This window comes from Sander vitreus, chromosome 19, assembly GCF_031162955.1.
Source record: "Sander vitreus isolate 19-12246 chromosome 19, sanVit1, whole genome shotgun sequence".
Taxonomy (NCBI): domain Eukaryota; kingdom Metazoa; phylum Chordata; class Actinopteri; order Perciformes; family Percidae; genus Sander; species Sander vitreus.
The window spans coordinates 19246478-19267929 of record NC_135873.1 but is presented as its reverse complement, the minus strand read 5'-3'; the positions used below and the strand labels follow the sequence as shown (position 1 = coordinate 19267929).

The 21452-nt window shown below is 41.5% G+C and overlaps 2 protein-coding genes across 2 annotated transcripts; one reads left to right on the top strand and one right to left on the bottom strand.

Annotated features, from left to right (window-relative positions):
* Window positions 1-5756: 5756 nt before the first annotated feature.
* Window positions 5757-20792, top strand: zcchc4 (zinc finger, CCHC domain containing 4). Its single transcript, XM_078275572.1, has 13 exons — window positions 5757-5964; window positions 6471-6589; window positions 6697-6779; window positions 7702-7974; window positions 9258-9338; window positions 15666-15738; window positions 15812-15962; window positions 16819-16919; window positions 17378-17499; window positions 18295-18370; window positions 18453-18504; window positions 20296-20437; window positions 20549-20792. Exons 1-13 carry the CDS (start codon window positions 5877-5879, stop codon window positions 20670-20672), a joined length of 1485 nt encoding a protein of 494 aa, XP_078131698.1. The 5' UTR covers window positions 5757-5876; the 3' UTR covers window positions 20673-20792.
* LOC144533989 (E3 ubiquitin-protein ligase TRIM62) lies at window positions 10201-15490 on the bottom strand. Its single transcript, XM_078275573.1, has 7 exons — window positions 15376-15490; window positions 14690-14917; window positions 13462-13557; window positions 12592-12831; window positions 12477-12496; window positions 12256-12386; window positions 10201-10922 (listed from the first exon to the last, which is right to left on the bottom strand). The coding sequence occupies exons 2-7, from the start codon at window positions 14906-14908 to the stop codon at window positions 10321-10323; spliced, it is 1308 nt and encodes a 435-aa protein (XP_078131699.1). The 5' UTR covers window positions 14909-14917; window positions 15376-15490; the 3' UTR covers window positions 10201-10320.
* Window positions 20793-21452: the final 660 nt, after the last annotated feature.

Here is a 21452-nt window from a genome sequence, read left to right as displayed (position 1 = left end):
TGTGCTTGTCAAGTGTGCTGTGCTCATCCATCTTCAGGTGGGTTTGGTTAACCGGACTGTGTCATAAATGCTGGCAGTCTGTCCCTGACTGCACGCAGAGCATCACCTGTCCACAGTGCTGATGACCACGCTGTCAAGAACATCACTTCCTGTTAAGGGTTTTGGCGTGCCCTTTACTCGGAGATACAAAGCCCAGTTGGACACTATGCCACCAGTGGACTGGGGCACAGCAGACTATGTCATGGCAGCTGTGATTCATTCTGACCACATGAGATTAGATGATACCTGTGATTTATCTAGCTTTCATCTAGTGATTTGAACCAATGAGCTTCGGTAGATATTCATGCTTAGTCATATGTTTGGGAGTGTAGCCTACAACATGCCTGTGCAAAAGCCACTCAGTATGTATTTGTGTCAGGGGACTGTTTCTGACATGAGACTTAGGCCTGCTCTCTGGCCCCCTCTGCTGGAGGTTAGGTGACAGTGGTGGGGAGAAACGCCACAGCGCTCTGTTGGCAGACAGGAACGTTGAGATTAGAAGAATCTGCAAAACTGGATTACGTTCATTGCCAACGTTTTTTAACGTTCCTGCCTTCTACAACATCTGTGCATGGCAGCTGTGGTGTAGTTTAGGTTAAAGATGGTGCTTTTGGCAAATAGACGAGGGTTAACTATAGCAAGGCCATTTAAACACCTAATAGATGTCATGGAATGATTGTGATAAGATAAAAACACAATTGCAGGTCGGTGATGGAACTCCTGCATGACAGTCAGAGATGTTACACATCCTTCCTTACGACACTCCTCTCTACATAAAGGACACACCTGTGCCTGAAATGGGCCAGTACTCAGCAGTACTGAGTCCACATGAGTCCCCTTACTTCGTATTACCAAACTAGGCTATATACAGTGGTGTAGTCTAATGTATTGTAATGGGTAAACTGAACTGTATTTTCATATTTGCCCAATCTGCCTTTGGGGGAGGGGGGCCATATCATAGTGGAGGGGTCTGAGTGTCCTCCCCAGGGAAGTTTTGAGCATCCCTTACAAATGGGACACCATTTGAAAGGGAACTAAACAGGCTTTCCAACGGTATAAGATTTATTGCCAAAAAGCATTGTTACCACAGAGAAATAATCTACCAAACACAAATGTCCTTACTTTTTGTGCTAAGTTTATGTTGTTGTATAAGTGGGTATACAGAAATCCTGGAGCTTTATTAGTGGGTATATTGCGTATACCTGCGTATCACATAGACTACACCACTGGCTATATATCATGATTTATTGGGGGAAAAGCAATTATTTATAAAATCAGACATTCAGCAGCCTCATATAGCCCGAATGGAATAATCCATTGTTTCATAACAAAACTTTGGGACACTGCGAGGTTTCGACTGTGAGATTGAGTCAGATTGAATCATTGAATAGACAACTACTTGAGGTCACCCATGCAAGACATACGTATGTATAAATGAATCCAAGACACATGCTATGATCATGTCATGGAACTGCTGCACTAGGGTACAGGGCCCACAACATAAACGGTCACCAGCTAACGAAATCATTATGGTCATTGGTTCTTATACTACTTTAGTCTATATCAACGATGTTTCATTTCCGGGATTGTTCAGGTGCCGCTGGAAATATCGCCGACTAAAACAACCTTTGAACGTACACATGTTCCACCAAAACAAGTTCCTTCCTGAGACTATTTTGCAGAGGCACCGTGGCTCCGTCCAGCGCTTAGCGCTGCCCAAGACGATTATGATTGGTTTAAATGCTAATAAACCAGAGCACGTTTTTCTCCCATCCTGGAATGCTGTGTGGACTAACCAGACCCTCCTCCGAAGCGCTGCGGAGGAAGGTCTGGCAAAGCGAGACTACCCTCAGGGAAAGGAAGGAGAACAAAACAAACAGTAGTTACCTTTACGTCTTTTATAGAATTTTGGGTGTTATATTTAATTTTATAGCATTTAGAGGAAGGTCTGGCAAAGCGAGACTACTTGTACTTCAAATATTTAATTTAAGGTACATTTTTTAACACTCTCAGCAGATTAAAGCAGATGAAAAACAGCTGCTTCAAAGGTCAGTGAAGGTTCAGACAGGATGGGAATAAAACCAACCACCCCCTCTTTCAGCCCGGCTCCTTTCAGCTTTTTTACATACAGTTCAGCGGGGGGGAAACAGCTGCTCTCTTTGACCCATCCTCTTTAATAACCTGTATGGAGCCGCTCCACACACTGAAGGTGTGATGTGTCTCTGTCATGTCTCCTTTGATTGCAACAGGCTGCATGCTCGGTCGGTGCATATGCATAGAACTATAGAAATATAATTTAGGTAACTTTTTTGTAACATGTAAACATGTAAAACACAGTTGAATGTTTTCTTAATGCCTGTGAAGGAAATTATAAAAACCATAATAGTATAAAAAAAAAAAAAAACAGAGCTCCAGAGCACCAGCACACAGAAACGTTTCTAGCCTGTAAGGCAGCGTTTGAGGCACTACATGGCGTTTTCTCCTCTGGAACTTTGTGATATTTCTTGCACATTGGGCCACTCTAGAGCAGTGATTCTCAACCTTTTTGAGTCATGACCCCCCCAGAATAATAAGGTTGGTGTTCGCAATCCCCCTAACCCCTCGATAACGACAAAGAGAGCTGCAAAACGCTGTAAACAGCTGTTTCTACACACCTCCCCCTGCTGATTTTGAGTGATTTTTGTGAATGCTCTGATTAATACATGTAAACAAATAATGCTTTAAAGTGCTCATATTATGCTTTTTGGCTTTTTCCCTTTCCTTTATTGTGTTATATATCTTTTTTGTGCATGTTATAGGTTTACAAAGTGAAAAAGCCCAAGGCCCCCCCAAAGGGACTTACCATCTCCAACAGAAAACACTGTTCACAAACTGCTCCAAACAGCTCTACTGTAGTCCAGCCTTTACTTCAGAGACAAACGTGGTCACTTTGGAACACACGTTATAATGCTCGCCTAGCTGCTAGCATGGCACGCCCTCATACTCTGCTTCTAACTGGCTAGTAGTCCTTACCTAGGTACTGTCAGGACACGCCCTCATACTCTGCTTCTGACTGGCTAGTAGTCCTTACCTAGGTACTGTCAGGGCACGCCCTCATACTCTGCTTCTGACTGGCTAGTAGTCCTTACCTAGGGTACCGTCAGGGCACACCCTCATACTCTGCTTCTGACTGGCTAGTAGTCCTTACCTAGGTACTGTCAGGACACGCCCTCATACTCTGCTTCTGACTGGCTAGTAGTCCTTACCTAGGTACTGTCAGGACACGCCCTCATACTCTGCAACTGACTAGCTAGCAGTACTTATTGTGCATGTGTGACTCCCAACAAAGATGTTACAGCAGTGAGAGGTCTAACTCTGTAGCTAAAACAGAGAGCTCAACACACAGGGTGAAAAGAGGAGCTGCAGCAATGTGCAGTAAAACAAAAATATGGTGTTTTTTGAAAATTAAACCACATAAACCTATTCTGATATAACCTCTAAATACAATTATGAACCTGAAAATGAGCATAATATGAGCACTTTAATTACAGTTTAGTTTTAGTTTTAGCCTTGTCCAATGTGCTCCAGGCTCTGTGGATTTTTGATGTGTTTGTATGTGTGTATTCATGGACCTCCTGATTTACAAATGAAGCTCTGAATATACCACATGAAATGTATCAAACTCACAGTAATGTAAAAACCATTCCCCGGTCTAGAATATTTTATTTCATTTTTTTCTCCCCAACCATCTGGCAATCCCCGGATATTATCTCTTGACCCCCTTGCATATGACAAGACATAACTTCACAAAGGTCGTAGTATGTCACAGCAACGTGCTGAATTTGTTCATCAAAATGGCAATTTCATGTCTGATTATCTGACATGAAATCTAAAATTGGGCTCTTGTTCATTATAAACATCTCGAATGATGAGATGTTTTATTTTATTACATTATCAATTTAATGACAGAGTATTCATTCATTTTGGTTTGATTTCATCATAAGGTATTAAAAGAATGGATACAATTGTTAGTGTGTGCGCACTTTCTCCTTCCATTCATGATATACCTGCATTACAGCCTTCCACTTTGGTCTGTTGTTTTGATGTGTGAATATATAGTGCATTGGACCTGAGAGAAAAAGCTCCATTCTTCCACATTTTATCTTCTATCTCATTAGAGTATTACCCTGCTCTCCATCTCTCTGGGCTCATTTCCATTTCACAGAGAGGAAGGCTGACCGATCCAGATCTTTCTCTGCCTGCTTAGCATTTGAATCTCCCATCAGTGCTCAGCTTCTCTCAGCTCTGCTGGCCTCGCGCCCCTTATCGACAAAGTTTCCTGATTTAGTTTTCCTCCTGATTTCTTATTATTGTCTCCCTTGGTGTTCTTTCCTACTTTATTTTTCTCTTGATTCGTTTGATTTCCCAAAAACTCAAAGCTGCTCCGAGTACGTGTCACAATTTTGATGACTTCAGTAACTTGTGTGTTAAAAACAGCGCGGATGGATTTTTTGGCCGTGAAGTGGCTGTGGAACAAGCTGAAAACACAACACTGACCTCTGATCACGTTATAAAGTTGTTACAGGGAAGCGGTGAACATCCAGCTGACACAGAGCAACATTAGGATTCATTTCAATTTAGAACATTAAAGAAAAACTATTTCATATGCAAAGCACAGCTGCTGGACAGAGGTGCTATACTGTATAAAGAAACATTGCCTGAATGCAACTTGTACAAAACTAAAGCATTATGTGTTGTTTAGGCTCTGAGAAAACTTCTTTATTGATTTAACACTTTGCTATTTGCCTCCTTTTTGGCCAATTCAAAAATGATATTGACTTGAGATAGGCCTCATGTGATTCACATACTGAAACTCTGTCCATCTGTTCAGGAACTGTATACATACCCACAAACTGTGGCAAGATATTTGTAGATTTGTCTTGGATAATATTACCTGTTACTTTGAACTTTTACTGAAAAATGTAATATTTGGTTTTGTCAGATACAATACTATATATGAGAAAGAATATTTTCTTATCAATCTCATAATATTCTTTACAAAGTTTTACAATACACTTTACAATAAAATGTTTCATCATTTAAATAATATTTTATCCAAAGGTTCCCTAATCTTCAGGGAACGTTCCCTAAAGGTTTTTTTTTTTTTTTAACCTAACCTAAAGGAACGTTCTCTGGAGGTTCTCTAAAGGTTCTCTGAATGTCTTTTAAAAAACACTCTGGGAATGTTCCCTAAACATTCTTTTACGGTTTCTTTTAAAAAAATAACCTTTAGAGAACCTTAAGGTATCTTTTCTCAAAAATCTGAAAGCACAGAGGGCGTTGAGCATCATACAGTATTGTAACTGGTTTTTATTAACTGGGTCAGTGATGTTTTAAAAAGCCTTTGGGGACAAAAAAGAAGAGGAGGAGGAGGAAAGATGATGACAGTGCTAAAGAAGAGATCACTGCAAGTCACATCTTCAATGAAAAATAATAGTTTGTTTAGATATGTTTAGAATAATATTATTCTAAACATATCCTTTATTCTGGAGATTTTTATGTTTGTTTAAAAATCTCCAATATGTTAACGAAGTAGTCTTGACTAAAGGTCCACTTGCTAGGTTATTTACTAGTCTTTCCATAGGGGATGGAGTCTGCAAATAAATGCATAACTAGCAACGTTTTGATTTATGGCCAAATAGCTATTTTACTCTTACTGCGACAACGTGTTCATGACGTCAAATCTGCGCGACTACAAACAGCATGCGCACTTGTCAGGCGGACTGAGCATCTTTGGCTGAACTCTCGTAGTTGTCTCTGTTTAGTGTAAAGTTTATTGACTGTTTAACTCTAAAGACATGGACGTGACCGAGGCTAACGACGACAGTTTTGGAATAGAAGTTATTCTTCCACAGGGCGGAAAAACAGCGCCATGTTGTCCGCATGGTAAGTGTATGACAACCACATTACACAGCTAAAAGCCACCAAACTGCGTCCTATATGTCGAAGTAGCTGCGTTATATATATATATATACACACACACACACACACACACACACACACACTATGACATTATATGAATGAGTCTTTTAAAACAGTTGGCGTATGTATATAACAAAAAACAGCTCGTGTCGCAGTAAAATATCACCTAAAATGGCTTTAATGTTAACTTACTTTCTAAGCCATCAGGTGTAACGTTAACGGTAGACTGTATTCTGACAGAAATAGACTCTATGAATAACAACTGTATCGTTACCCAATATTTATCCATGGTGTAGCTAAATACACCCCACACCTTTAACGTAAAATGTCTGCTAATTGTGTTCGGTTTGTAGAAGCATGTAGGGTTGTAAATGTAAAGGAGCCATGTTTTTCGCCAGTTTGGCTCACTGTTAAAGGAGTACCCAGGGTCCCCCTAACAGAATACCAATCATGTCCCGTGTGTTCGCCAGGTCCGACCTTGCTATTTGAGAAAGTTTGCAAAGGAGGGGAGAAAGGCAGGAGGTTTTATGCCTGCTCAGCCTGCAGAGAAAGGAAAGACTGCAACTTCTTCCAGTGGGAAGATGAAAAGGTAGGTTCACTGGAATTGTTACTGTCACTCAATAACAACATGTCTGACACCTGGCTGATCCAATGAACTCCTTCATTTTGATTTTATAATGTAAATTGGCTTTGAAGGTGTCGGAGGCCAGGCTTTTGGCCAGAGAAGCAGAGAAGCAGTCAAAGAGACCTCTGGTCACCCAGCAGGAGTACTGTAGCAGGTAATACTATGTATATAATATTACTAACATACTATAATACTATGTATCACGGCCCTGCACGATTGTCTTCTATAACTTGGTCAAAGATCCTTTTTTTCTGGAAGAATGTTGAAAATACAAACTCAGTGGATGTAAGCATATTTATTATTTATTTTTTTAGCTATCTACAGAATATGCCAGGCAGCTGTAAAGTAACAGGAAACATGAATTGTTTTAATAGAGAAAGTTCATTTTCTCACTTTAGTAGTCAATTTAACAGTGCTGCCTATGATGTCTTGAAACTATGTTGCATATATTTCGGCCACACATATTATTTACATCTAGGGCTGGGCGATATGGAGAAAATCAGATATCATGATATCCTTGCACCAAATGCATCAATGTCGATATTGCAACGATATTGTAGGTTGACAATTGGTGCTTTGACAAAACATTTTTTACATAATAATCATCAATAATGTGTTAACAGTTTCAAGTGAAATTAGAGAGAAAAAATAAAACTATATAAACTGAATATGTTTACACGCATGCACAAAAATAGTATGATGTTATAACAGATCTGCAGTTTTTCAAATGATATTCCCTCAATGTTTCATAACAATTTTTCTAAGAAAATGGAGTAAGTATGTGCTTATTATTATCAATTCAGACAACGTAATTGTATATCTCCATATATGATTTCATCATGATATGATTCCATTGAAAGATGATACATTATCATATTGAATTCTTGCCCAGCCCTATTTACATAGTTTGCTATTATTGTCTCTATTCAACATTACAATCTTAAACTTGCTCCGGCCAGACTTTTGACGAATTTAAACAGTTGTAATGTCAAATTGACATGACCAAATTTCGAAACGTATGACCAAAAAGTGACATTAATTGACATTTTTTGAAAGGTCTGTGATTTGTCCCTCAGGTTTAGGAAGTTTTCCGCCCTCCCGCTGGATGAGAAGAAGTTCTGTCAGGATTGTCAGATTTTGCTGCTGCCAGGGTTGCACGAGGCCCACTCCTCTCACAGATCCATAGCTGTCTCCACCGCCCAGCTGACCAGGCCCAGTGTGCTGCTGCGCCCTCTGGACAACAAGAAGAGCAACGCCCAGTACCTGTTCACCGAGCGCAGCTCCCACTTCCTGCTGGACAGCCTGGCTGCTCTGGGATTCACCAAGGTGCTGTGTGTGGGCACACCCAGGTGAGGGAGATATCGAGGTCAACCTGAACATTTATTTAAATGATGGTGGACGGTACTGTCTTAATGGGCCAGTTCACCCAAATCACAAAAATCTTCTCTCTTACCACAAGTATCTGGATGTGAACAGGGTTTCTGCAGGTTCTTAAAAAGTCTAACTTTTCCAAATCAAAATGTTAGGCCTTAAAAAGTCTTAAACTCGCAGCAGAATTGTGTTCTAGGTCTTAAGTAATTTTAAACAGATCTTCATTTTTTCATTGAAATGCTCCCGCAGCGCTTTACAATGTTTTTATTTTGATTCCGTGGTGTTGTAGTTCTTTCTTTCCCTACTCCAAATATAATTGGCTGCATTACGACTACAAATGAGACCAACGTGCATCTTATATTGCAGCTGAGTGCAAGGCTGCGCGAGTCTCTATCTGAACGGACTTTATTCTTCAGCTATGGGGAAGTGTAAGTTTAGCGAGGCTTCTGGACTCTGACATTGACTTTTTTGGGGGTTTTATGCTGTGATTTAGGTCTTAAATTTCATTTATAATGGTCTTAAAAAGTCTTAAATTTGACTTGGTGAAACCTGCAGAAATTCTGCGTGAAGTTTTGTTTCTTGGTTGAGGTTGAGTTTTTGGATTATCACTCGCACAGCCTTGCACTCAGCTGCTCAAAGAATAAAAAAATTAAAAAAAGCAGCTCATCATGGTGGTTTAGTGGTCTGTAAACTTCTTGTATGTAAATACAGTGTAGGCTAGGGATGCTGTGCTCATGTACTCATACTCACAGTACTTTGATAAAACTGCACCCAATACCACTTCATGCATCACTGCATATGTAATGCTATTTAGCGTTACACTAGGCAACAGGTAAAGTGAACCTACTGTTAGCTAATGGCTAGCTTAATCATGGTTAAATTATATTCCAAAAATTATGTGAAGTTAAGTTTTTCAATAAAAAAAAAAGCACAACATTTTATTGAAGAAGGACCCCTCAACCGGCCTGCCAAATATGTGTGTCTTCCACAAACCTAGGGAAAACACAACATTCAGGTGCAAATAAGACATGGTTTCAAAGTTATTGTTAGAAATGTAATGGTATTAACTGCTCATATCGGTACTCTGTATCGACAAGTACCCAAAAAGTACTTGTTCTGAATAAAATGTTATCTGTGCAGCCGTCGTTTCCGTGACTGCCAATAGTAACGGAATGATCAAATGACTGAGATTTTAAACGCTGTTAGAAATTAGTTTCTTATTTAATTTGTACTCAATAATGATTGCTGTGGTTTGTGCCAGACTTCAGGAGCTGATCAAGTTACGGAATCTGGATCAGAAACATGAGCCAATGAAGAGTCTGCTGCTGGACATTGACTTCAGGTAAGTCTGTCTCATTTGTCATTATGATTAGGAATACTAATTGAGTTTTTTTCTTTTTTCTTTTCTGACCGATAGCTGACCCTCTTTAACCAATCATTAACTAACAAGCAGGCAGTGGAGTCCCAGTTCCCCCGTTCGACAGGCTCTGACATAATTTCCATGTTCCGTGGACAGCTGTGGACTTTTACCGGTCCCCCAGCCACGATGTTCTGTCCGTTATTGTGGACACAAGTCCACAGTGGCCGGCGGCGAGGATGTCTGAGCCTGTCTGCACTCATCCCCCTGCGAGGTGCCAGCTATGTGTCTGCCTGGCAAACTCTCTCTGTGTGTAGGACTGTCGATTACACCCGCCTGTTCTCATTAATATAGTGGCGATATGTGTCACGGAACTCTCTGCTGTGAGCGCCATCCAGTGGAGAGCCACGAGCAGGAAAAAAGAGCAGTTTAAAACTAGGGCTGGGCAATAGATTGATATTATATCGCTATATAAGGCTAGATATCGTCCTAAATTATGGAGATCGTATGGCACGTGTTGTCTTTTCCTGGTTTTAAAGGCTCCATTGCAGTAAAGTGATTTAATGTTCTGAACTTACCAGACAGACTAGCTGATTTATTATTTGCCTTTACCCACTTAGTCATTATATCCACATTAGTAGTTATAATTTATCAAAAATGTCAGTGTTAATATTTTGTGAAAGCACCAATAATCAACCCTACAATATCGTCGCAATATTGACATTGATGTATTTGCTTAAAAATACTGTGATATTTATTTTTTTAAATGCCACTTGCTAGTGCAAGGTTAGCACTAGCAGTTAAGCAATATTTTTCTTTCACAATTCTAAAAAAGTTTAACTACTTTTATTTTTATAATATTGTTCCTGTTTTAATTTTATCGTTTAACTGATAGTTTTAATCGGTCAAGAAAATCTTATAATCAGTTAAAAGCTGCTCTGATGTAATGCTATATATAGCCAGACATTTAGATAGAGCCTGCAGTATCACAGAGCTGCAGGTGATTGGGCCACATCTGGCTCTCTGCTGGTCTCAGGAAGCGTACGGCGGGGTACAGAGGCTCCGTGAACTGGTGATGAGCCCTGTTGAACACCGGCGTCACAGCTGCTGAGAAGCTCTGCAGGAGAACCATGGTGTCTGCGTCATAAAACATCAGCTGGCCCTTGTCGTAATTGAGCCACACTCCGATCTTTCCCGGCACCGTCTGCCCGATGCCCCGGCACGCTACATGTCGGTCGTTGTGCCAAGCGAAGAGATGGCTGTTACGAAGCTCCACACACCAGGAGTTCCTGTTTCGACCCAGTTTGGTGCCCTGGTCCCGGCCCTTCCTCTCCAGGCTGGCGTAGGCGGCGCCCACGGCCCAGGCAGAGCAGCAGCGGACATCAACCTCCCAGTAGCTCTGCCCGGCTGAGACAGGAGACGAGCCCACAGCGCAGCACACTTTATCAAACTGGAGGGGATGCTCCGGAACTGAGCGGCCAGGGCCTGAGAAGGACATGCCCCGCCCCTCCGAGGTCACTGTGATCTGGCTGTGGCAAGTCTGCCTGTCAATCACCACCGGGAAGGAATCTGAAATCAAACAGAATTCGTTGATTTGTTGATGACATTTTGATCTTTGGCCGTGCGTTAGAGTGGCTGCAAACCATTTCACAGCAGCTCTTGTTACTTTGTTGTCTTGTTTTGTGGTGACCTATCATTGCGGCCCATCAATGAGAATGTTTTATGCACTATTGGTTTTATAGGTTTTCCCTTCTTGCATCAGTGTGATGAAGTACTTTCATTTTAAGCAATTTATATACGTAAATTTCCATCTATACATGATCCATACCGTATGCAGTACCTACTGCATACTGCGTTCATCAGTAGTTTGCAGTATAAAACAGTTAAATGGATTTATTCTGCAGTATGCTAGGCCTGGCTGAGCCTTTGAACAAGCTCTTAAAGCACTGGATAAAAAAATGAACGCGCACCACTATTGCAAATAAAAAATATAACTTATTGAGCTTTGAATTTTTTTGATTATGACCAATGTGTGTTTACTTTATAAGATGCTGTGTGGTTTAGCTCCCCCTCCCCTTAAACTATTCATTCGAACAGTTCATGGTGACATAAGACCATCTTCAATATTCAACCAGAGGAGACTGGTATATAAAGCATTGCTCGACAACATCATCTCATTAGTTTTAGTCAGTTTAAAACTAATGTTAAAAAGAGTCCTGTCATTAAGGTCTGATAATGCCTTTCCAATAAATAAATGAAAAGGATATGCTTTGGTGTGTCCCCTTAAGTCTACATAATATATGCTATAGCTAGGGCTGGGTATTGTTTAAAAATGTTGGGTACCCATACCATGACTTTGAAGGCGGACAGGCCGAGCAGCAAGCCAGCGACCTTGACAGGCACCAGCTGGCTTTCACGTAGGTTTGTGATGCTTCTCAACTACGACAAGGTCGCAGCAAATTTGCAACTCGCCATCAATTTTCGTAAAACTGCCCATATTTGAACTCTACACAGTTGATGTCTCGCATAAATAAGTCTCAGAAGTGATTTTAGTGATGAAATAGCAGACGTAAATTGTAAAAAGTTTCCAGTTGTTGGCCACAGCGGCAAGCTGCGGTTGTAATTGTTCCGGTGCTTTGCATTGTGGGATACAGTACGTGAGAGACTGGTCTAAGGCATACTGGAGATTTTCTCCAAATCAGTACGACATCTGGGATTTTTGGCATACTGCGGTTTTTGTTTGCATACTGCATACTTCATGCTACATTTTTGCCAAATCGGTACGCACTGCTGTTTCGAAAATGGCGATAGTTTTTATATAATTGTTTATCTGCTGCCCTGAATGAGTTACTCATAACTCATTATCCTTTAAAATATAAAGGATAACAAATTGCCTCAGTACCTAACAGGAGAGTCTTCCTCTGCAGCTGAGCTTTCAGGTGTTTGGTGATGGAGGATAATGTTTTTAGGAGCCTTTCAAATCTCTCTTCATTCAGCCGGATTTCCTTCTCAGAGGCATCTGGCTTTTTAGCGCTGCAAGAGTGATCACAGAGATGATGATGATGAGACAGAGAGGTCTGATGTACAGCTGTACAGAAAGAATCTAATGGTGCAAAGTTTTACCTCAGATGTTCAGACTGACCCTTGAGATGAGACAAACAGAAATACTGGTTAAAACGGCAGGAAAACGCCTTCAGTTTAATTATTTTCCCTATACAGTGTTAGTGTGTGTGCAGACCATGACATCTTCCTGTGGCCCAGCGGTGCTGTGGCCCAGCGCTCTTTGGATCCTGGCGATGCCCTGAGTCACCTGGTCCTGGTGCTGCTTCCACTTCTTTACCACCTGGTCCAGTCTGGTCCGGGTTTGTCTCAGGTCCAGGTCCAGAGAGTCCTGCGCGGCCTTCTCGTCCTGCTTCAGGACGCACCGCATGTTGTCGAAGTGCTCTCGAACCTGCTGCTTCATCGCCTCGGTGCTCCTCTTCAGGGAGGGACATGGACCACAGGGTTTATACATGTCATCAACCAGTCTTCCTGCTGGGTAGTCTGATATGTGTGTGTATTTGAAGTGTTATATATTGCAATATATTGATATATCGATATATGAGGCTGGATGTTGTCCTAATTTTTATTTATTTATTTTATCGTAATTTGACACAACCCTGTTTTTTTAAAGATAATTTTTTGGGCATTTCGGCCTTCAATTGTAGACGAGAGAGGGGGAAGACATGCAGCAAAGGGCTGCAGGTCGGATTTAAACCCTGGGCTGCTGCAGTAAGGACAGCCTTGGTACATGGGGCAGGGTAACCCGTCTTTTCCTGGTTTTAAAGCTTTAGTGTGTAACGCGATCACGGGAGGCTTGTATCATGTGGATGTTCCGACATTTTTTGACTGTCCGAGATTTTTTTTTTGGGCATTTCTACCTTTTAATGGATAGGACAGCTACATGTGAAAGGGGAGAAAGATGGGGATGACATGCAGGAAATTGTCACAGGACTTCTGCGTCGAGGCATTAACAACAACCAATAGTCAGATTTTAGATTTCAGTTAGATTTTTCCATATGGCCCAGCTCTAGTTTGAAGTATTGGGAGCTTCTGGTCCCATACTCACAGAGAGGTCTGCCTTGCGTTTCTTCAGAGACTGGATGCGAGCCTCGGTCCTGGTCCTCTCTGCCTGCAGCTCTTCCACGCGTCTAGACAGCTGCTCCTGCACCGTCCCGTTCATATTCAAGTGTTGGCAAACAAGTAGATTGTTTTCAACTCTGATAACTTCAATGCTGTGAACAATGTGGACTAAAAAATACACTGGTTATATCAGTCTGCTGACAATGAATTAGTTCTGCACCTGATGACTTTTTGACAATTTGGGTTTATAAAATGTTATATAACAGTTCTCTCCAGCTCAATTTCAAATTTCGTTATGTGTCCAACTAACAAAGCAGCAAATGATTTAACTTGATATTTTTGCATGGTGAATGACTTAAAGGTGCTATATACAACATTATTTATAGCAGCAAAAAGTATTTTCTATGTTAAGATGTAACAATATTCAGGGATTCCCCCAGAAAAGTTGTTTAGCCCGGCGGTCTTTGTCTGGGCCCAGTCACAGACTGATGGCAGCATTCATGTAGAGCCCAATAGTTTCTGTGATAACAGAATCATAGATGGAATCTGGAAATTTAAAAAAGCTGTGACAGATTCCATATGGGCTGTACATCAAGTCAGAGCTAAAAGCTAACTGGAGATTTTGAAAATATGACTACGTCTATGTGTCCAATCAAGCCGCCCCACTATAACTGTAGTTCAACAAACGTCTTAAAAATACATTTAAAAAATATAAATCAGCCGATTTGTGAAAACAAAACCATTGATGAAAGGCTAACCGGCCTATAGGTAAGGGAGTCACTAAGGTAGCCATCCACAGATAAGGTTTACTGTGCCACATGTATGTTTAACATTATAGGCCACCCACATGTTATTGTAGGCCCAGTTTAATATGCAACTAACAATATATGTAGTAGGGGGTCCCTGCTCCGTCTCTCTCTCTCAGATAATGGGTCCTTGTCTTAAAAAAACGTTGAAAACCCCTGCACTAGGGGAAACCCTGAATATTGGTGTATAGTGGAGTCACATGGATTTCATTTCAATTAATGTCATTAAGATGGCTTACTGAACCTGTTTTGGACAGACCATTTGTCTGTGTTGTACATTTCCAAAAGTAAATGTTGACCAGCTGGGTGACATACGCAGTCATTATCATTTAAATATGTCCTAAGGGTTCAACCTGTTTGGATGACTAGCCTGTGCTAAAAGTGTGCTTCACACACTAATGTGTTTACCTGAGAGGGCTTTGCAGCTTTGGCGATCTTCCTTTGTAGTTTTGGAGAGCGCGGGAAAGGCTGAACCACACTGTGAGCGTCTGAGTCCAGTGCAGTGAAGCTCAGTCTGTCCTGCAGTACACCGTGGCTGCCTGCAGGTGGCGCTGTAAAACCACTCTGTGCTGACTCATCCACTGTCGACTTTCCATTACCAATAGATGATGCTTCTTTTTCGGCCATTTCTGAGGACTGAACTAAACAACCAACATATATTAAACCTCTGCCTCCTGTCCAAAGCCTTGTCTGTTTGATATTTGCTTTAGCTGTTTGCAGAGTAAACCTGTTCTTCAGGTTTAGTGGAAAATCTGTGAAAACATGTCTGCTCTGAGTCCATGCCAAGCTTTTCGCCAAAACCCTGCCAGCGACGCATGTTCTGATTTTCTCTGCAGATTTACAAAAAACCAAAACCACTGAAAAGCAAAGTCATTCTCACAGCTTTCTGCATGTTTAGCATTCAATTTTGGCATATCTTGCTTATCCAGCTGCAAAATAACAAGTTTTGTTTTCAGTCAGACAGTTCCCTGTTTACTGGGAATCCTTAATATCTCTACATGCTGTGACAGCAATCTAATCAAAATGCATATTCAAATGCAATCTTAATTGTATTCTCTTAGCATTATTAAATGATTGTTTAGCCTTTTTCTTACCTGAGGTGTGTTTGCGCTGTGCCTCTGCTCTTTGATTCTGGGAAGAATGTGCAGGGTGCACAGAGGGTGTGTTCTGTTACAAGCTTCAGCCTGCAGCACACATTGCCTGCTGGATCCACTGTGTGTTTGCTGACTCTGTGTGTATGGAGTACAGACAGTAGAGGAGTTCAAACTTGCCTTTGTTTTTCAGCCTGCTGTTATTAGTCGCAGGAAACTAAAGCCATTTAAGAGTTGTCTGAATGTTGAATCTTTAATGCTGATTAACGCATAATGTGTTCCTAATGTTTCAGATACGCTCAGTTCTACAGCCAAGATGAATTCTGTCACTACAACATGTTCAACCATCACTTTTTTGATGGAGAGGTAAGAGTCAAACGTGTGTTTTATACCTTTTATGATTTGCAGTTGAGTATAACAAAGCTGCGTGTGTTGTCAGGCTTCCAGTGCGGTGCTGCAGGCTTTCCTCCGAGAGGCTGATGGCCAGAAGGTGGTGATGGTGGCGGACCCTCCGTTCGGCGGCCTGGTGAAGCCTCTGGCCAACACCTTCTCTCTGATTTCACAGAGATGGAGGAAGCTGCAGACTTCTGGTCAGTGACACAGTGGACAGTAGCATTCATTTCCAGTCATGTCCAATATTCAGCTCCGGTTTGGTCTACACCAGTCTCGCATTGCCGGACCTTCCTCCACCGCGGGAGGAGGGTCTGGCTACTCCACAAAGCATTCTGGGATGGGCGCTAAAGTGCACTGGTTTATTGGCATTTGTTTAAACTAATCACAATTGTCTTAGGCTGGGCTAAGCCCCGGACACAATGACGGTGCCTCTGCAAAACAGTCTCAGGAAGGACTGAACTTGTTTTGGTGGAACGTGTGTACGTTCAAAAGTAGTTTTAGTCGTGCAACAGAAAACTCTGATTGGACAGATAGTCTAGCTAGCTGTCTGGATTTACCCTGCAGAGATCTGAGGAGCAGTTAACCATAGTCCTCACAAATCCACCAGAGGTTAGAACGCCAACACAAAGGAAGAGGAAAGGGATGGAACGTGGAACGTCGTCGATATAGACTAGGTCTCCACCAACACCTGAGAAATATGTCTCTTTAGGTGCTAAATGTTCCACCATGTTCACTAGTCAGTCTCTTAACTGTATGTGTCTGCTGCTGGAAGCCATGTTGATGACATTAGTGAACATAAACTGTTAACTGGCCGTAAAACCAAAACAATGAACTGAAAGAGGCTAAAAATCCTCTGTAGAAATAAGGCAAACCACAGAGTCGGGTCATAACTCCAAGAGACCCGTTTAACATTACACACATTCTTATATGGACAATGTGATTATTGATTAGTGCAGCTTCAACCGCTTATAACAACTTACATAAAAATAAAAAATATTTGAATGATTCTGCTACTTTTAGTGTATTTAAAAGGAGTGGTGTTTTTGTGTGCAGACAGCAGTAACACTGAAATGCCCATGATGTGGATCTTCCCATATTTCTTTGAGCCTCGCATTCTGGAGTGTTTCCCCTCATTCACGATGCTGGACTACCAGGTACACTGCGCAGTACACACACACACACACACACACACACACACACACACACACACACACACACATGTTTAACAGTACGGGAGCTTTACTGTCAGGAAATAAACATGCAGTACAGTACCTGTGTTGGTACTCTGTCTGTTTTTCATTCTAAAACCTGATGCACAGACTACATTAACACAATGAGGTGACAGAAAGCATGACAGTGGTTTCAGGAGATGAAATGTAGAGTGAGTTGAATGGACCTTTTTTCACAGCTGACCGTCTGTCCAACACAGTGTTACCAATAACATTATTAAATGCGTTGTAATAATTACGGGTTAACCATCATTAATGTTATTAGCTTTGGCAGGGAGTTTCTCATCAGACTAGAACGGCAGGCTATGCTTCTTTAAAGGATTCACTATCCCTGGGCCACATCTCTTCCTTGTGGACTTAAATTAAATACTGTTTGTTTCCAGGTGGACTATGACAACCATTCTCTGTATAAACATGGGAAGACGGGCAGGAAGCAGTCTCCTGTCCGCCTCTTCACTAACATCTCACCCAAAGATGTCGTCCTGCCCAAAGACGAAGGCTACAGGTATCAACGCACTCACTGGGTCAGCTCTAATGGGATCTCATCCCACATGTATCGGCATCAACTAGGGATAGACCGATACTGGTTTTTCGATTATTAGTAGTTAATGAAACTGATAACTGATATTTGGAACCAATATGCATTTACAGTGAAAATTAAAATCTTTAAGTCAAAATTAAGATTTTGGAATGTTACAAATTCCAACACAAAACTTTGTTGAAATGCTTTAAGCAATTAATTAACAAATAAGAAACTTTCAACATAATCCCCAGTAACAGAGAGTCAGATAGTGTTGTGGGGGGGACATGAAGTCAGACTCAGTGATGGGTGAAACTGAAGCAGAGGGACAGACACAGAGCTGTAGGCGAGCAAATTATTCCTTCACAGCGCTGTGCAATGCAACAAAATCTCAGAGCTGAACCAGGCAGACACATCAGTTTTCATCAGACACTCCCCGGGTCGGGTTAATTAAGTCTACTGCTAACTTACAACACTGATAACATTACCGTCGCCAAAATACCCCCGCGAATACAATTTGGTTTTGAAGAATTCTACAAGCAGCACTACCACAGGCCAAGCAATCGGCCTGTTCCAAACAGACACATTTTCAAAGGGCACTGCACTAGTCCATAATTAATCTGACAAAGCAGCAATTCCAACTCTCAGTACTCCTTATTAGGATGCATTGGTACTTGAGTTGGATACCCAGCTGTAAGAACCATACAAAGGTTAATATTGATTATTTTGAAGTTGTGTTAAAAGGTCATGTGTGTTCTCTTCTTCTCTTCCTCCTGTTAGATTTTGCTCTATATGTCAGAGATTCGTTTTGGTCCTCAACAAGCACTGTGCCAAATGCAACGTCTGCCCATCCAAGGTAGAAAACCACAACTACTTATGTTACATTCACTCTAATAAAGGCATATGTTTTAACTTCTGCTTTCTGTCTGTGTCTCCAGGACGGCCGAGAATGGAAGCACTGCTCAGCGTGTGGGAAATGTGTGAAACCATGTATGTAAAGTATACTTAATCCCCTCCAATGCATATAGTCTTCACTTTAGGGGTCGACCGATACTGGTTTTTCAGGGCCAATACCAAAACAGGTTATTAATAGTTAATGAAACCGATAACCGATATTAAAGGGCAACTATTATATAGCATTTTCAGGATTATACTTGCATTTTGTGTTTGTACTAGAACATGTTTACATGCTTTAATGTAAAAAAAAAAAAAAACTTTATTTTTCTCATACTGCCCATGGCTGCTGCACCTGTATGGTGAATATATGTGATATAATATGTGTATATGAGTGTATGAGACACTCTGTAGGAGCTAGGGTTGAACATCGTTTTTTAACGATTCTGATTCCGATTCTTCCTTTTGATTCCAGTTCTCATCGATTCTTGATGCCGATTCTTTGAGGGGTGGAGTTGAAACGGGTCACGTGCCTATTTTCACAAATTAGAGGACAGTTTTATTTTGATTCAATGGTGGTTTGCAGTTTTACAGCTTTTTCAACGTAAAATAAAGCCAGACTAGAGCGCTGCTTACTGAGCTCCAAGGCTGCAACACAACAAACGCCTGGTCGCTACGGAAACCAAAACTTGCACATGTTAAATTGGGATGCGATGATCGGATTTGAAACCAAATCCTCTCAACGATTCCAATAAAGAAACGATTCTACTGGAATCGTAATTTTTGAAACGATTCCAAGTAGGAATCGGTTCTCGATGCCCAGTCCTAGTAGGAGCGCCTGTGTCTTTAATCCCCCCCCTTCCCGAAAAAGCCCAGTCTGCTCTGATTGGCCAGAGTGTTTCCAGGAATTGGTGCTTGTGTTTCACTAATTGAAGCTGGAGCTACTGCAGCAGAGTATATAGCAGGACTTTGTACCGTGAAAAATCACCAATAAAAAAAACCAAATACTCCACAACCGGACATGTCCCAGCAGTAAAGGGACCCGGAATTGAGGAGAAATGACCAGCATTGGCCGCCAAGATTACAGCCATCTCGCGTTAGCATGTAGCTACTTAGCAGTATGTTAACATTAGATTGTAATGGAATGAAGCAGCACTTTCTACCGTCAAAAATCACAAATAAAGGCTTTTAAACCAAATACTACATAAACAGAAAATGTTTCAGGAGTAATGTGACCCGGAATTGGGGAGAATTTAACCGCAATGGCAGCCAAGGTGACATATTGTACTGCCGTTAGCACGTAGCTACATGGGACAATGTTGACACCGCAGTGAAAAAAACTAAAACAAAAACTCCAGTCCTGCCTACCTGGAGCAGATGACCAATCATAGAAGGCCGGCTTAGAGTTGCGTAACACTTAGCCGAGAGTAGAAAAAACTGTTGAAACCAGAGTCTTCAGAATAGTTGGAAATCTGAACGTTTTAACTCACAGGGATTTGTCTAAAATACGTTTACCTCATTATTTGGCCACGTTGTACATGAAAATCTAACATTCTAACATTGTAGATATGAAAGAAAACACAGAAAAGCATAATATGTCACCTTTTAATACAGTCGGAAAAAAACAAAAACAAAAATAGCTTTCTGAATGTTTAACGTGCTAACAGTTTGTTTGCAGGTGTTGCAGACTGCTTACAGAGCCGAAGTAGCGCACCTTTTAATTAATTAACTTTATTGGTTATCGGTAAATGAAAATACAGATACAGATAATCTGCAAACTACCAAAAAAAAGGTCAGATAATGGGCCAGGTCGATAATTGTTCGATCCCTACTTTACTTAACTACTTTGCCTTACTCAGCCTTATTTATGAAATGTTTCCCTCTAAGCGTGGAAGCACTGCCAGGCGTGCGGCCGCTGTGCCCTCCCAGCCCACCCTTGTGGCCAGGGAGAGGACGGGTGCTTCAACTGTGGCAGCCAGGAGCACAAACGCAAAGCCTGCCCTCTCAAGGACTCGCACAGGATCAGCAGGTGAGTGTGTGCCTTTAAACGCCATTACTGCCAATTACTGCCAATTCAATGTTGGCACGTCTTAACTTGTTCTTATTGGTCTGTGTGCTTGTCTGTGTGTTGCCCCTCCAGTCATCGCTCCAAAGCCAAGAGTGGAGGCAAAAATGTATCGCGTCATCCCCTGGTGAAGTCTAAAGCTAAGAGGAAGTCTGGAGGCGCCCGCAGAGCAAAGAAGATGGCCGCTCTGTCCAAGTGACCTCAGCATTGATGCAGTATCTGTCAGCTGTGCAGTCACACGCAATCACTTCTTTATTCAAACTCAAAGGACTGTTCAACAGTGTCAGCAGTTGTAGTAGAATAAAAGTAAGAAAAGAGAGTTTGCCTTGTATTTTCATTGACATGCATAGACACCCAAAGTTGGTATTTATACTGTATATGGCAGCATTTTTAAATAACAGTTCTCTTATTTTTACCCTAAATACCAACCCTTCCACCTGTTAACTTGTAGTATGCGTTTTTGGACGAAGGCAACACACCAATTCAATCTGCATTAATTGATCTTTGGCCAACAGAACAAGCTGTTTCCGTTCATACATCCAGCACAAATCAAGAACATACTTAACCTCGAGTTAAGTATTTTCTACTGTTATGAATGAACTTTCAAATTCATCAGGAGGATCATGTTTATATAAAATGGTTTTACAGATGAGTAAGGCCCACTGAGTCATCTGTTGCCACGGTAACGTCTGGCAATGCTAGTCCATATCAATGAAGTTTCATTTAAGAGCCTTGCAGCGCTGTGGAGGAGGGTCGGCGATAAAAGCGTTGAACACCCAGTTGTGTGCACAAGCGCTCTGCTGATTGGGAATCACCTTTGACACAGCCAATAAACGAGAGACACACACACCAAACGAGAGAAAACAACTCAAAGCCCCGTTTCGCACCATTCCTAGGAAACGTCATTCAACCAGGAAACCATAGCAACACGGTGCACACCGTTTGGAGATTGAAGGCAATAAGAAGGTGACCCTGGCAA